At 41.8% G+C, this 17774-nt stretch overlaps 1 protein-coding gene across 2 annotated transcripts in view; it reads right to left on the minus strand.

The window, feature by feature from the left end:
- Nucleotides 1-15039: 15039 nt before the first annotated feature.
- Nucleotides 15040-17774, minus strand: part of LOC105933559 (arf-GAP with dual PH domain-containing protein 2) — a 74301-nt gene continuing 71566 nt past the window's right edge. For both annotated transcript variants that reach the window (XM_036136809.1, XM_036136808.1), the window contains 4 exons: nt 16112-16174; nt 15950-16027; nt 15534-15762; nt 15040-15438 (listed from right to left, as the gene is read on the minus strand). In XM_036136809.1, coding sequence (XP_035992702.1) covers nt 15410-15438; nt 15534-15762; nt 15950-16027; nt 16112-16174 — 399 coding nt within the window. In that variant the 3' untranslated portion in view covers nt 15040-15409. The remainder of the gene's footprint in view (nt 15439-15533; nt 15763-15949; nt 16028-16111; nt 16175-17774) is intronic.

Below are 17774 nucleotides of genomic sequence, written 5' to 3' on the forward strand. Positions count from 1 at the left end.
TGTATTTGGGAAAAACTGGTTAGTTTTAACTAAGAGCAACATACATGCTCGTGCCTGTTATGATGCTCACATAAAACTAAGAACCACATGTGTTATTTTGTTATAACTTGTTTTAACTTGTGGTGGGAACCTATGACAATGTGTTGTGGGAAAGACTGATTCTGTATTTCTTATTTTGCTTATATTTGCTGTATTCTGAGAGCACTCATATTATTTGCTTCGCACACTGCTGAGGTGCTGGGAACGGTTGATGTTTTGGGAAACATGCTTAGGAGGCAGGGCAGCTGTTGAGTGAGAGATGGCCACTCTCGCTCCACATCTGACTCTTTGTTTACAAGTATATAAAGAGGTGACTGCCCTCAGCCCGGTGAGTCTGCCGTGAGTTCGTGTGTGGAATACCGGCATCGTGAACGCTGATCTTAACCTAGGACTGAGGGCTCCCAGTTCGTGTCAATGGTAAGAGCTGATTCTGAGAATCTGTTGAGCGTCACGTTTGTTTGAAAGCTTGTTGCTTTATTGCCTGCTACTTTGCGTGTGTGAAGAGCTAATTGTTTTGATGTGCTGTATTCTGTGGGGAATAATAATAAATGTGTGCCTTATATTCTAACAGAAACAGTGTTTGAGTCCTTATTTGTGTTTGCCGATCTCTCCCGATCCTGAAATAAACATTTCATAAAACATTTTGGCGTTGTCGGCAGGATTGGAGGAGAGACTACAATACACAAATATGTTTAGAAATATGTTTAAAAGGAGAAATAAGAACTCAGATGAGAAATTCAGGGGGAAGAGATAATACCCGGATGGGAGCTTCCTCACTGTAACGAGGTAGCGCTGTGTTTGCGCAATGGTGGGGGCCGACCGGAGCCGTGGGGTGGTCAGCTGGAGGCAGCGGGACCCGAAGAATTATTGGCAGTGTTGCAGAAGATTGAGGTGCAAAAAAAGGCTCCGGTGGACGGATTACAGAGGCGCTTGTGGATTTGTGCTACGGCATGGAAGCAGCAGTATGAAGCTGGCCAACAATTAAAAACTCAGCAGTTAAAAGACAGACAGGCCAATGACTGAGCTGCAGTCTGCTGAGTCGCTGTATCGGCAGCATGTGCAAATGCTGACTAATCAGCTGGAACAGATGAACCAGTGTTGCAGAAAAAGCTGTGGCCCAGGTGTCTGTGTTAACAAGGAAAACACAGGGGAAAAAACCCCGCCGTTTTCCTCTGAAAAAAGTCCGTTTGTTTGTAGCTGGATTGGGGTCTGGTTGGGATCCCGAAAGCTGGGACGGTAATATGTGGACGATGAGGAGGACAGTGATTCTGGAGGTCCTCCAGATCCACGTCCTTTCCCTCCATTGGGGGTTAAACCCGTCGTCCGAAGGAGAAGAGAGCAGCAGCATGTACCCGCAGCCTTCCGGCAGCGGCTAGATTCTCAAGGTAATGATGTACTTGATGCTGCGGGACAACCTGTTATGGAATGGGTGGAACAGCCGCAGCCGCCGGCAGTGTCACGGACCATAACAGAAGATTACTCGCAGGATGAAGTTGCTCATATCACTAAAAAATTAAGGCAGCATCCGGGCGAACCCACTGATCTATGGTGGCTCGATTGCTGGATGAAGGTGCAGAACAGATTGAAATAGATCACGGAGATGGCATGGCATTTGGTGGTCTGAGCACTGATGGGAATGTAAATGCTAATTATAGGCAAGAAGTGAGAAATTTGGGGGATCAGGCGAGATCATTGTTTGACGTGTGGTGTGAGGCAGTACGAGCAACATGTCCCAATGTATCTGATTGGCCCGAAATTTCTGGAGAATGGTTAACATTAAAGGAGTGTGTGCAGAGGCTGACGAGGCTGTGTGTGCGTGATCTGTTACCAGTGGGGATGGTGGCTGGATATCAGCAAGTGGCTGTTCCGAAGGTGGTGAGAGATCAGTTGATTAAAACTGCCCCACAGCATTATCGGGCAAGCTATGCTTACTGTGATGCTGGGAGCTCCAGATGCCCCGATGGAAACCATCAAGGCTCGAATCATGGAGCTGGGGAATCTGGGAGAATGGGGCAAGCAGGAGGAATGCAGACCACGAGTTCAACAAACTCCGGTCCGCAGGCCGCAAAGGGAGCGGGGGAGAAATCAACAGGGTCCACCACGTAACATGTTGTGGAGGGCACTGATTAATGCTGGGGTGCCTGCTTCAGAGATACACGCATTGCCTACTGATGAGTTGAGACAGATGTGTCAAAGAAGAGGCTTAAAAGTTAACTGTGCAGGATTTGGAGCTGAACTGGACCCATTAAATTCTTTGATTCAGTTGTTGCTAGAGGCGATTCATCCCACAACATCGGCTCCACCTGCTGAAGAATCTGAGCCTGTTGTGCGCAGAAACCTGCTAAGGTGGTTGAGATTGAGGTGTCAGAGTCTGAGGAATCCTCGGGCAAAGAGGTAAAAGTAAGGAGAGTGAGAAAAAGGAAAAGAAAGAACAAAGATGGAGGAGGAGCAACATGTACCCTGATCTGATGGATCTGATGGAGTTTAACTAGGATGAAGGCCGAGCCCTGCCAATTCAGATCACGAATTGGTCAATTGATGATATAAGAACGACATGTCGAATGGATTTATCACATTCCATATTATATGCAAGCTGCTGGGCTGATTGTGAGAGTGAATGGACTGTTGAAAGAATTAAAAAAAAAATGTGTGTCTGATAATCATGACTTAACAGATTGGAAGTCTAAATTGATGCAAGCATTGGCCCAATTGACTAATAGGCCAATTGCTCCAGGGGCAGTCTTACTGTCTCTGCATTTGACAAACTGAGAAACCGCTCAGGATTATGTGTGCATAAGAGAGTAAAAATAAATAAACAATAAAACTTGTGATTTTATCTGAATGGAAAATGTATTAATGTACATGTAAATGTTTAGTACAGGAGTTAAAAATATTTTAGCATGAAATTCACCTACATTTATTTACACATTTGTTTATACATTGTGTAAACATTAGGCATTTTATGGCACAAGGATGTGGTCATTCCAATTCTGAAAAGTGTCTGAAAAAGAAAATTTTATCTGGGAAGAAGCACAGCAAAGAGCATTAGATTTGGCTAAGAAAGCCATACAACAAGCTGTGTCATTGGGAAAGATGATGTCCGGGCCTGTGGAGTTGCAGGCCTCAGCTGTTAATGACAATACAAGCTAAAGTGATTGATGGGGATTATCAAGGAGAAAATCCCTGGTAATTGAGAAAGAAGAAAAACTAGCACAACTGCTAGTGGAACCCTGTGAAATGACAGAGGTTCAAGGGGTGGCTGCCCCCACTAACATCACTGTAAGAGGAGCAGGGGGTTTGGCTCAACAGATAAACCAGGAGCCAAGTTTGGGTGAGACAAAAAAAATGGTCCACCTAGACCAGCTGAAATCATTTCACAAGGGAATGATGCAACAGTGTCAGTATTTTACTCAGGGGAGGAAAAAATGGATAAATGTTATATAAGAGAAACTAATTTTATTCTTTTGTCTTATAGCAATACTAATTTTGATTTCAGATCCATGTTTCCGTGGGATCTGCTGATTGGATGACCCGAGGGACAGCGCGATGGCGGACGTCCCAAACCATGGGAGGCACCACAGGGCTGGTGCAGGATTTGGGGCCATCATCCTCCATGTCCTCGCTGCCATGGTCCTGCTGGCACACCTCTGTTGGGCAGAAGCACCAGTCCGGATTCTGAACGAAGTGGTTCAGCCGTATCAACTGTGATGGGGAGACAGCACGTGCACCGGAATCCAGGATGACTACACATGCTCTCGGTGGCGTGTAGGAAGCATTCCAGTAGTCTTCAAGGGATGTAACGTTAAAGTGGATTCAAGGAGAGGTTTGTGCCAATATGAATCATCTACAGAACGAGCGTGTAAGAAGACACACACTCAAATTGCACCTGCTGCACACACTTGTCAACAAATGGCACAATCGAAGATAACAAAGTTCACTGGAAAGTTTTTTTGTTGTTTTTTTTTTTTTTCTCCTCCTCTGCCAACATGCACTAGGACGAAACGTGCATGATGGGACACTTTGCTTGGTGGAACAGGTACTGTGTTAAGTGTTTCCAACGCTTTTGACAATAACATAACAAGAACTATGTTATTAAACACTGGACAGCATGCATCAAGAGCTGTTCATCAGGTTGGATTATGGATGCCTACTGTTGTAACATCACAGGAGGAAACTGCAAAGATCTTCCTTAAAGAACTGAACTGGCAAATAAAGATGTGGAACATGACAGCAGAAGTGTTAACGAACATTTCTGTAGCTTTGAACTGGATGGTATGTAACGTACAAATGATGCACGCTCACATACAACAAGAACGGTTTAAGCGTGTGGTTACTACCGGAAATTTCCACGAATGGAGACAACTATGGAACATTAGTAGTAAAAGTTGGTTACAACTAGAACCACAGAAGACCTATTGTAATGCTACTATGTGTGAAGGACATTGGACACAAATTGATGTTATCAATAGTACTACTGTCTGTCATTATTATATATTGCCCGTAGTAACTGTACAGAGGTATTGGTTTTTGAAACTGGATGGTGATTGGTTTGGCCCACAGACAAACTACAACCCATGACCTGGATCTATGCGAGACTGCTGATAAAGGGATGGTATGTATGCTACAACAAGGAGATCTTAACCCATGTTTAACCGGAGACGAGGTGTTATGTGATTGGACTCATGAACCTGCTAGAGAAACAATAAAGAGTCATCCTCAATTACCTCAGGTGCCTTTCGTTGGGTGTTTTGATGTATACATCTGGAGTTGGAATAACGTGACCTATCAATTAACCAATTTCACTATCTCCCTGGATTGGTTCAAATGCGCATTGAATCAGTCTACGGAACTAAATTGCTTAGTTAAATCACACAGGTCCAACATTTCCAGCTTAAAGGTGTCTACATTTATGGCCCAAGGACAGGTTCTGCATGCGGCTAAGTTAATAGAGCAATCATCTGCACATCATTGGTGGGACATTTTTAATGGAATGTCTGTTACTTGCTCGAAACTATGTAGTACCTCCTTTGCTTTTGCTTATCATTGTTATTATAGTGTTAACCTCATGTAATGTTGAAGATTATAATCAAAAAGTGGTGTGGGACAGAAAGGATAACTTTGCTGATGAAAATAGATCTTGGGGATGGTTTTTCCAAAATTAGGTTTTGTCAAAGACCAAGGGGTGGAATGATATATTAAAGAGTTATTTTTGTTCTTTGACTATGTATTTTGGGAAAAACTGGTTAGTTTTAAACTAAGAGCAACATACATGCTCGTGCCTGTTATGATGCTCACATAAAACTAAGAACCACATGTGTTATTTTGTTATAACTTGTTTTAACTTGTGGTGGGAACCTATGACAATGTGTTGTGGGAAAGACTGATTCTGTATTTCTTATTTTGCTTATATTTGCTGTATTCTGAGAGCACTCATATTATTTTGCTTCGCACACTGCTGAGGTGCTGGGAACGGTTGATGTTTTGGGAAACATGCTTAGGGAGGCAGGGCAGCTGTTGAGTGAGAGATGGCCACTCTCGCTCCACATCTGACTCTTTGTTTACAAGTATATAAAGAGGTGACTGCCCTCAGCCCGGTGAGTCTGCCGTGAGTTCGTGTGTGGAATACCGGCATCGTGAACGCTGATCTTAACCTAGGACTGAGGGCTCCCAGTTCGTGTCAATGGTAAGAGCTGATTCTGAGAATCTGTTGAGCGTCACGTTTGTTTGAAAGCTTGTTGCTTTATTGCCTGCTACTTTGCGTGTGTGAAGAGCTAATTGTTTTGATGTGCTGTATTCTGTGGGGAATAATAATAAATGTGTGCCTTATATTCTAACAGAAACAGTGTTTGAGTCCTTATTTGTGTTTGCCGATCTCTCCCGATCCTGAAATAAACATTTCATAAAACAATATGTGATTTATTTCTTGAAAAGTAGAGACAAAATAATTACTAAAAGATGTTTTGCAACTTAGTTGAAAACAAAAAATCTCAATTTGATGTTCGAAGCTCTAAAAAGTGGTCAAAAAATGATTTACAAAACCTCCCGTCAACACACCAGACATTTACCAAACCATAGCCCTGCACCGAGCACCCGGTGTGTTCTTAATTACTCAAACTAATGGGAGGGTCTAACAATTAACAACGTAATCTAAACAATTCCAAATATAAAATTAAAATTTTTGGTTCTAAAACTAACTTAAATATATTCCAGCTACCCAAAGAAGAAAACTAAATTGGTAGAAATTACAATCCACAAAACTTATCATAAATGGCCACAACAGTCAGATCTTTGCAGAAATCAACGACCAAAAATTTGCCACTAAATCTCTATTCAAAATAGGGCTATATGCTAAATAAGAGAAATGCACAATTTGTTATTTTAGGCACTTACATCTTTCTTCTCAGGACAGTAGAGGGGACCTGTGGGGTGGAGGACTGCCTTTTGGGCGTAGTAGAACAGCTCAGAGATGTTCTTCAGATTCTTTGCTGAACACTATAAAGAGGAGGGAAAAAACAAACTTATGTGTGCATGTTTTTTCTACATACACATGCAGGGTTTTACTTAATGATATGAAAACCACTGGCATTTGTATCCTTGTGAAAAAAATAAATCACTGCCGAAAGAGCTGCTCTAAGTAGCCGTCAGACAGGATATTAAGACACGCGATCCGTCTGAGCAAAGCTTTGAACTAATTAGTCCGTCTGAAAACACCTACAGGTGGAGCTTGGTTAGACTATCAACAGGTCAGGACTTCCTGCGAGGAGTTCAAGACAAGCTGAGGAAAAAAAGGAGCTTTTTATTTCTTAATCCTAAAAAGAGAGCAAATAATTTCAAACAGTGAGAAATAAAGTCAGTGCGAGTATCCAAAATTAACTTTTTTACCCTTTAAATATATTTTGTTGTGTACTTGGAGTCTCTAGGAATGCAGGGAGATTGAATATAGTCTCTCCAGGTGCTGCTTAGATATCTTCATGTTCTGTTTGGGTCATATTTTTCAGCTTTCTCCGTTCTCTAGTAAGTTTTGTGAACAATTACGTCACAGTATTTGCTGAAGAACTGCTGAGTATGATCGTGGACATCATTACAACAGTAATGAGGAATTCAGATCAAAGCATTGAATGATTTCAATATAAAAAGGAAGGCAATAAAAAGCATGATACGACCCCTTTGAGTGTACTGAGATGACAATGTGCAAATGTTAGCTTTGACTCCAGATATAATCATAAGAAAGCACCTTCCTCGCTTACTGGCATCCCAGATAAACATGTGTAAAAACCTAAAACAGCTGCAACAGCTTGTTTGCACCATATATTTAAATATTTCAGCATGTTTGATAAGTGGGGAAAATATCATGAAAGAAAGAATATTTTTCATCCAAAGAAAACCCTCATCCCTAAAAGTACCGTAACTGAACAGATTGAATTATTCACACTTTAGTATTTTTAGGTGTAAAGATGATCTGAGACACATGCCCAGATGCTGGTGCTACTCTTCAAAATGAGAAAGAAGAGAAAACCTGAGCATAAAGATTAAACCACATGAAGCCCGAGGGGCTTATGCCACGGCAGTAGGTGGCGCAGTAATGCCGCCACAGAAATAAAGAAGGAGGAAGAACAGGGTGAAAACCACAAACACAGGAGAAAGAACGTCAGTAGAGGAAAAATGTGCTAGTGAAAAATCCACGATAAACTGAAGTGTCTGAAACACAACGCCGAAGTCCGCCATTGTTCAAGAATCTTGTCACCGCGTCTTACCGTGGTGGCATTTATTTGAGACAGACACCGGCTCAGGATGCACACAAACAATATATACAGTTAGACACAACAGACAGACTTTTTTGTGTGTTAGCGCATGCCAGTTAGGGGAGAGGCCAGGTCTACTTTGGCTCGCATGTGCAAATACGCTAGTTTGTAGCCGGTTATGTGGATGGAGGTGTCCAGACGGAGCTTAAGTTTATATGTCAGGCTACAAGAAAATGACTTACCCAATCCTCCCATATCTACAATTAAAGCATTAATGAAGGAGTTTAACACAACCAAATCTGTGGCAAACAAGGCTGGACAAGGATTCAGGTTTAAAAGAATCTTAGTTCAGCTAAACGTTAGTGAACTGCAGCAAAGAGTGGTATAATGGGATCACCTCGTCTTCAAAACAACCATTAGATCCCATCTTGGTGCCAACTGGTTGTTTTGGAGTGATGTCAGAAAAAATCTTCTGTTCTACCATCCGAAACATAATGGTGTAGAGTTTGCTGAACTCTGCTGAGGTTTTAACTGGAACCGACCGTTCATTTTGGTCAGAAGAGACTGAGACAGAGCTTTTCAGCAACCAACACTCCAGGTGGATCCAGCATGAAACAAAGCATGCATTTTTAGAAAAGGCACCTCATTATCGCCTTGATGTATGGGGGAGGATCTGTCATCCTGTTGACCTGTATATTTGACACGTGTCCTTTTTGTCAATCAGACTATGTGACATTATGTCGCAGATGTTACACTTTCTCACCTCAACACACGTCTCTATCTCGCTGTACTGGTTCATAATAGGCAGAATGGTCTCCATGCTGCTGTGTTCCACCAGGTCTGACTTGTTGCCCACCAGAATCAGAGGAACCCTGGGCACATAAACACAGACATGTCACAACACCTAATATACAGCAATTAACAACAGAAACGTTTAATCATCTAAAGGGTGCTTGTCTTTCCCCATAGTTTTTAATGCTACAGTGTTAAACACGTCTTCCTCCTCTCCCCTGCGCGGTCTAAATGCACACACCTGCTGTCCTTGTCTGTGTTCTCGGTGATGAGAGGAATCCAGTGGTTTGTCACCTGCAAAGATAATTAAGATAGATCACTGTCTGTCTCGTGTGTCAAAAAGATGACCTGACATATAAACAAATGATGGAAATGCCGGCAGAACAGGCTCGCCTTCTCGATGGATGTCTTGTTGTTGACGGCGTATACGATGCAAATAACATTTGCCTGCAGGAGAGATCAGCACAGACGGCCATTAGGCTTTCACCTGAAGTTAAAACGCTTCAAGCTGGCTGAGCCGAGCATAATTCACTGACTGACCTTAGAGATCTCCTGAAACAACTGCTCGTCGGTCTGCTCTGCCTCTGTGGAAGGAGCACAAGTACAGCGTCTCGCAAAGTTTTCACACCCTAGTTTGCCACGTTTCAACCACAAACCTTGATGTACTATAGTTCACTGGGATTTTATGTCAACACAACACATATCAACACAAAGTAATGCCAAACAGTAAAACATGGAAGGATATACAGTTAAAACCATTTTTTTCAAAGAAAAATGTGTCAAAAAGTATTTAACGATTACCTCTTCATAAAATCCAGTGTAGCCAACTATCTTCAGAAGCTGACTAATTAATTGTATATTAGAGGTCCTGTTTACACAACATCGATCAATTGAAAAATGAACTTGTTTTCTGGTTCTGTTAACACGTGTACAGGACGACATTCTAATTAAAATCTCTGTTTACATGGCGAAAAGAAAAAAGGTGCAAGTCCCACTCCATGCCACTAGCATACTGCGTTCTTTGAAACGCAACACGCGCGTGCATGCTGTCTACAAGTCAGTTTTCCTACAGACAGACGACGAGGCTCAACTGTTGCTCAAGCTGAGTCATTTTGAATTATAACTGTGCCTTGTCACGTCTGCAGCCAACACAGTACAGTCTGCCTTTTTTTCCCTTCCTCTGCGGTTTTTAAAATTGTAGGCAGCTGTAATGTTGTGCCTGTGTGCATTATTTCTACTGAATTCTGATGTACTGCGAACGAGCCAGGGATTCCCTGTCAAAAGAAAAAAAGTTACCTTTTCCTGTTTACACGACAATACAAACGGTTTCTGGACCATTACACTCTGGTTTTAAACATTGGCGTCAGCGAGGAAACATTCGGCAAACGCAGCCCAACTCTTCCAATTTCACCAGAAAGCGTTTTTGTGTAAACTGGGCCTTAATTTAGATACAAATGCAGCTGCCTCAAAGGTTTGTTGAAGAACTTCAGTGAACAAACAGCATCAAGAAGACGAAGGGAGAAAGGTCTGGGAATCGCTAATGCAGGGCTAGCTTATAAAACAATATTACAAGCTTTAAACATCTTACAGAGCTCTGTAGAATCCATAATTTAAAGGTTAAGAGCCATTTTATGACTCAACTGCAACCCTACTAAAACATGGTCTACCTCCTAAACTGACAGACCGAGCAAAGAGGACAATAATCAGAGGAGCAGCCAAGAGGCTCACGGCAACTCTGGAGGAGCTGCAGAGATCCACGCCTGTACCGGGAGACCCCGTCAAGAGAACAACTGTTACTTTTACACTATATAGATCTGATCTTTATAAAAGATTAGTGAGAAGAAAGCCATTATTAACATAAAGTTAACTGGGGTCCTCTCCAAGCCGTTTAGGGGACACTGCAAACATGGATGAAGATGATCTAGTCACGTGAGACCGACATTTTTGCCTGCATTAAAAGAACCTAATGCTATTTGTGGCAAACTAAATGGTAATCAAATGTTAATGAAAGTCCCAGGGAACACACAAAACCCATGGTGAAACAAGGCGGTGGCAGCTATGCTGTGGAAATGCTTTTCTTTAAGCAGGGATACGGATGCTGGTCGAAGCTGATGGGAAGATGGATTAAACTAAATTGAGGGTAATCGTGTTAAAGGCAGATGCTTTTCATCCAATCTGACCTGAACTATTTTGCCAGAAGAAGACTGGGCCAAATGGTCGGCGTGTAGTGCAAACCTGACAATGAAAGAACCTAAAAGACCTGCAGCTGTACCTGGAGCTAAACGAAGTTCTAGAAAGCGTTGACTCAAGAGAAATGAAAACATATGGATGCCACAGTTATACGACTGTTTATGTTTTTAAAGAATCAAAAACCGTGTTTGTGTCTTCCTTCCACTTCCCAATTATACATAATTATGTTTGTTTATCTTAATGAATCCTAAAAAAAAAAAACGGAGATTGTGGTGGTAAAGTGACAAAAGGTGAAAAAGCTGAGAGGGTGTAAATATTTTTGTAGGTCACTGTAGGGTGAGGGTAGAACATAGATAAGCAGGACTGATCCACCATGGTTGCAGAGTACCTGAATAGTCCACGATGTGTGTGGGGACTCTTTCTGGCGTCACGTCTGCTGGTATGGTGATCTCCTCGACTCGATAGGGAACCTGGACCAAACCGAACACACCCATCACTGCTCATCTGGAAACAACGTCTCAGTGAAAAGCCGCGGCGTGAAAGTAAAGCGCTCATACCACAGCTGGAAATTCTTCGCTGACCAGGGACATGATGAGGGACGTCTTCCCCACCTTGGCTGGGGAGGGAGGGCAAGGCAGTTTAGAGACAAGTATGCGTTTCAGCTGAAACTAAAAGCTGGTTCAAAATAGTTCACAAACACACTAATATTAATTTCAGTGTATTTGCAAGGAATTTCATTATTCTAAATCAGGGGTCACCAACATGATGCCCATAGGCACCAGGTTGCCTCCTAGGGCCACATGTGGTGCCCTCCAGCCTTTTCTAAAAAAATAGCACAACCCTACATCTAAAATGTTATTTTATTCCAATGATCTTCCTTCAGAATCACTCTTGCTTTTATATAAATTTGAAAATGACAATATCTTTTTTTTTTTAAAAAAGCCTCTGACTCTACTAGTTCAAAAGTCAGTACTGCTATCCCTTGGTACACAGTACCAATGAAGTAGCTCTCAGTTTTAAACAGGCTGGTGACCCCTGATCTAAATGATATCACAGGTCCACAGATTTTGCATTTCTAAAACTGTGATGCAAAATTTAAATTTGTGCATGTGGCCTTTCATCCTGTGATCTCAGACAGCTGCCTCCAATCCCCTGCATGGATAAAAAAGATGTAGGAATAAATATTCATAGGGAAAACTATTTTAATAATATAGTATAATTACTAGAGACCAGTTAGATAATTTCAGGGGTCGAAGAACGTAAAATAAGGAGGGATCTTTCCAGCCTCCATCACCCTCATCATCATCATCGTCATGAGGACAGTCAGCATCACATGCTCAGCTGGGAGCATCTGGCTCTTTTAAAGTGAACAGAGGCTGTCTCTGCAAACACAGCTCCAGCTCTACGCCACGGCTCCACTTACGTTCCCCCACCAGCAATATCCTCACGTCCTTGCGCATCTTCGCCAACGTTTTTTACCGGAGTCGGTGCAGAGATCCGCGCTCAGCATTCGTGCTCCTGTCCCGGTGCGGAGGAGGCGGGGACAGCACAGCCAGCTCTCCGCGGCCTGGCCCGCCAGCTAACGGCTACGTCCGCATTTCAGCTCCGCTGTGCGCCGGTTCCCCGCTGAGCGACGCATCCCTAAATCTCTGCACCGCACAGCCGGTTATAACATCCGGTTTGACGGCAGGCCGGGTTAAAAACTAAAAACACCGCCTGCCTGACTGACTGACTGCCCGGTCAGACGTTCGGCTCCCGGCCGTGACGACAGAGCGAATCATCAGGCGACGTTTTCTGCTGCGCAGCGTCATCGGCGGCCAGAGCTGCGCCACGCCTCTTCGCTTCAGCTGACTGTGGATTAAACGTGTCAAATATTTCGGATAAACACAACAAAGCAGCTGTCACGTCATTAGTCTTCAACTGAACGTAGTTTAAACGGCAGATAAATGTATTCGTGTTATCGGTCATTTTGGCATGTAATCTGTCTGTGTTACAAGAAAAACGGGTCCGAGTGAGTCTCCTGTTTAATTTCACATCTTTACAGACAGGTGGGTCAAGTTGCGCCAACGTGCGGCAGAAAAATGAAAAACACCAACACGCGAGCGTGTAATAAAGAGGAGAGGAGGTTTTTATGGCAGGCCCATTTAACATAAAATCGGCTTATTCTGACTATACATTTAAGATATCAAAAAACAAGTTTTGACTTGTAAAAAATACATTTTGACTATCCTGAATGGTACTTTAAGATATATGCATTTATATTCTCACTAGTAAGAAGAACGACTCGATGTCTTCAATCACATTTTGAAGAATCAAAATGCCTTTTGAGACATCTCAAATGGCATCACCTGATTGGCCGACAGCAGTCACTTGCCTCGACTTTGTTGCCATGACGTCTAAAAAAGTCTTCTGGTTGCAGACAATAAATCATCTGTGTTTATTAATTTGTGCCGAGCACGACCTGCAGCACTAAAAATCGTGTTGAAAACACGAAAATTAGCACTGGAAATACCTGACATTGCAGACCTCTGAATAACAAATGCCAGTATAGATATCTTAAACTTTCTGCCAAGAATGCTTTGTAAGTGGCACGTTTTGACTAGTCAGAATGATCATTCAAGACATCTGAAATACAAAGGCTGTCTAGATAAAAAAAAAATGGTTAAGATATCGCTATTTTTTTTTTGTTTTTTAGATATCTTGAAAGGAATTTTGACTAAACAAAAATACAATTCTAGATATCTAAAACCTAGTTTTGCCTACTCATTATTTGCTTTCAAGATATCTGCAATTTTGTTTGCACTAGTCAAATCTTTACTTTGAGATATCTTAAAATACATTCAAGATATCTTGAAAAACAAGGTAATTTGAGACATCTTTAATTGGAATTATTACTAGTCAGAATAAAAACTGCAAATATCTCAAATGTACCTTATGAATAGTCATAATTTAATATATTTATATCTGTACCTTTCAGTAATGTATTGGAGATATCTTAAATTGGAGCCCCCATACAAACTAATGGTACATCTGACGTCATTTGGACTAGTTAGAATGTAATTAGAAATATCTGAAATTGGTATTTTGCCTAGTCAAAATATAAATACAAATATCTTAAATAACTATTATGTCTAGTCAAATATCTGTTTATGATATATGGAATGTAAGTGGGCTACAGAGTGGCGCAGTGGGTAGCGCTGTTGCCATGCAGTAAGAAGGCCCTGGGCTTGAGTTCTACCCTTGCCCTGGCTCTTTCTGCAAGGAGTTTGCATGTTCTCCCTGTGCTTGTGTGGGCTCTCTCCAGGTACTCCAAAAACATGACTGTTAGGTTAATCGGCCTCTCTAAATTCTCCTAAGGTGTGAGTGTGTGCAAGAATGGTTGTTTGTCCTGTCTGTCTCTGTGTTGCCCTGCAACAGACTGGTGACCTGTCCAGGGTGTACCCCGCCTCTCACCCATCACAGCTGGAGATAGGCACCAGCACCCCTCGCGACCCCAACAGGGATAGATGTGTTGAAAAATGGATGGATGGAGTCTGAGTGAGGTGAAGCCTATTTTATGTTAAAACGGCTTGCCATACTTTATCATCTACCGAAGCGGGACGGTCAGAGACCACAGGGAGGAACCTCCAACCCAGTACTGTAGACTGTGAATAATGTTGAGGAACATGTTCTTGGCTCGGGGCGGGGATCCGCACAAAAGCTGTAAATTAATAAATTAATTAATGATAATACTTAAACGTGTCCATGTGTAAACGTGTACAACTGACACACACACCTGTGCGTGTCAGTTGTATGTGTACTAAATAGCATTTAGACGTAGTTAAAATCTTTATTTTAATTTTCAAAATCAATGAACTTCAGACCAAAACTTTTAGACCAACATATTGGTATGAAGTGGAAGTTACTGTGGTGATTGTTCTTTGTAACAAAACAAATCTATGACGTTGTACCAAACTGTTTAATTCAATATCTGAACATTTTGGCTTTGTGAAATAAACAAAAAAAAAACTTAATTAATAGCATCTTTTTTTAGATCAGTTGGAGAAAAATGTTATGGAATCACTCAATGCTGATGGAAAAAAAATTAGAAACTTAAATAAAAATGCAAAACAATTAGCAGTTGCCTGCAACCCCTCTGTCTTTACTGACAGCTTGAATTCTCGAAAAGCCAGGACTTATTTAGTTTGGGTTTGGTGATTTTTTTTTTATCATGTTTTGAATTTCCTGCGTAAATTAAAAATTAGGATTATAAAGAAGGATAATCACATTAACAAGATTTAGGATATAAAGGAATCGAATATTTATTCCACTTTGGTCAAAAGTTATTACAGACAGTAAAAAAGAAAAGTGTCATTTTAAAAAATGTGCAAATTACGTTACATAAAAACTCTACAACAAAACATGGTTAATGTGGTGTTTGAACCTAGGAGTGATCATTATATAATTGTTTTTTTAATCTAAAGTCAGTAATTCAATAAATACAGCATTTTCTTCCATTAAATATGTAATGCATACTGCAAACATCTTTTACTAAGTCCAATAAAACACCAAAAGAGATGCTGCCTCTGATCTACATCAGTCTCAGGAAGCCACAGCAGCTCAGCAGTAGCAGTAACTCCTGCAGTCACTTAGTGAAAATGTCCCAGTCATTTCCCTCTCCTCAAAGTGGCTTCATCTGTAGGAAAAAAGAGAGAGAGAGAGTTGGTAATGAGGGTGCCTCCTTTATCTGAGATGGTCTGCGTTGCATCTTCATGGGCAAGATCCTCGTACTAGCGTAATCCTCCGGGGTCATGGGCTGTAGGATGACCTTTCTGAAGGCCTCCATCCACTGCCTCCTCTCCTGCTCCTGCTCACACATGAACACAAACTGCCTGCTCGGTGTTTCCAGCGTGATCCCGCAGCGCCACCTGCCCGACCTCGTGCACCGGCCGCTGCTCTCTGACACGGAGTAGCCGTGGTCGTGGGATCCAATGAAGACAGCGCCCAGATCTGTGGCGTCCTGACAATCCAGCGCAGAGAAAAGATTTCTCAACAGGGTTTGAAAGCACATGCAGTGGTCTTGTTTCATACTGGACAACCAAAAGGCATTTTGTTTGAATGATAATGTTTTTTTTTTTTTTTTTTGCCTTAAATGCACTTCAATAAAAATGTCCATGTAAGATTAACAGAAATGATCATTTTATTACCAGAGGAGATTTAAAATACAGAAGCTTCCTGGTCACTGAGCACAGAGTGAACCACCTCTTCTTGAAAGGCTCGCGTTGCTGAAAAACACAAACGCAGCAATCTGATGAGGCTGAAGAATGGACCGTCCAGATAAATGGATAGATTCTTCTAGCAGAACAAACCGTTGGGCCGGTTTTCTCCATATAACCCTCCATCAGGCAGTGTGTCGTTATTTGAGGTATTAACTGTCCAAAAAAAAACACACACCAGTAAAGCTGTTAAATACATGGATAGTGGTTTGAATAGTCACCAGCTCAAATTAGCTCAGCCCACAAACTTAAACTACATTAGTAATATTTAGCATTAGCAGGTCTGGTAATGATGCAGCGTTTTAATTATTTAATTTTATGTAAGTGTTCAATTTTGCAATAAAAACCCAAGAGCCTAAAAAAAAACGGTAGAAACCTAAACACATTTTCATCACCCACACCCGGTGGAACAAAAAAAATACTTTAATATTGAAGGGGATGGAACTGATGGAGCTGTGAGATATAAAGGTATTGAAGATAAATGAGTTTAAGTAGCTGGAGGTAGTGTACAAGAAAGGTATAGAGCAGACTTAAGGAAGAGAAGAGGGAATAAAGAGGACAGGCAGGGCATATAGCCTCAGGCTTTGGTGGTACTAACAGAAAGACAGAGCGGAGGCAGAGTTGAAGATGTATTGAGACTTCAAATGGAACGGACCAAAAGGGTAATGTTAGAAGACCGTGTCTTGCAAAAGTATTGACACCCCTCAAACTGACATTTTGCTGTGCATATTGTGAAGTTGGATGACAATGACTTGTGTCTGTCATTATTTTAAAGTGTGGCTTGCTTTTGTTTCTAAACCCTATGATGAAAGTCCTTTGGAGCATCTCTCATCTTGCAGTTTTGTACTTTTAGAGAATTTATTTGCACATTTATCTTCACAAAATAGCTCAAGCTCAGTCAGACTGGATTTTAGAGTCTTTCCACAGAATCAAAACTGAATTGACGTGGCCATTCCATCATATTAATGTGTTTTGATCTAAACCTTTTGGAAGGCAACCCTCTGAATCAGTTTTAGGTCTTTTTAGGTTTTTCCTTTTCAGGATTACCCTGTATTTAGCTGCCCGACTTTGCTGTCCCTGCTGAAGAAAGTATTACCCCATGATGATGGAGCCATCACCATGCTTCAATTTGCCCTTTTGTGTTCACAGTGATGTGCAATGTTTCATGATTTAGATTTTTGTTTGTTTTTGTTTGGACTTTCTGGACTAATTTTCCACTCTTTGCTCCCCTCCTCTCAGCCATCAGTCACAATCCAATCAACTCAGTCACCTCCCAGCCACCACTCAGCACCAGATCAGCTCAACTTGCTGCTGCTAATTAGTCCCAACTCTGCTCACCTGTCACCCTGCCTTTATATACCCGCCTCATTCATCCACTCCCTGCCAGAACGTCTAGTCACATTATCTGCAGGTGTTTGGTTCACAGTGTCTACTCGTCGCCCTGCCTGACTATTCAATGGACCTGCTCTAGTCTGGTTTGCTAATGCTTGTGTGCTCCACCTGATAAAGGTGACTCCTGAATTTTGTTGTGCCATGATCTGCATTACTGGGAACAATTTGCTACTTGGTCAAGTTGGTTCCTGCCTGCATCTGGTCAAGTCTGGTTCTGCCTGCCTTGTCAGCCTCTACTCAACCTTTCAAACAACCTCTTAAAACGTAACTGTGTCTGGAATATTGGTTACTTAAAGCATTACTCATTCCAGTGTTAGTTTTCCCATTTGATGCCCATAATGTGTGCACGTAGTCTTAAAGTTTA

Source organism: Fundulus heteroclitus, chromosome 5 (genome assembly GCF_011125445.2).
Source record: "Fundulus heteroclitus isolate FHET01 chromosome 5, MU-UCD_Fhet_4.1, whole genome shotgun sequence".
NCBI lineage: Eukaryota > Metazoa > Chordata > Actinopteri > Cyprinodontiformes > Fundulidae > Fundulus > Fundulus heteroclitus.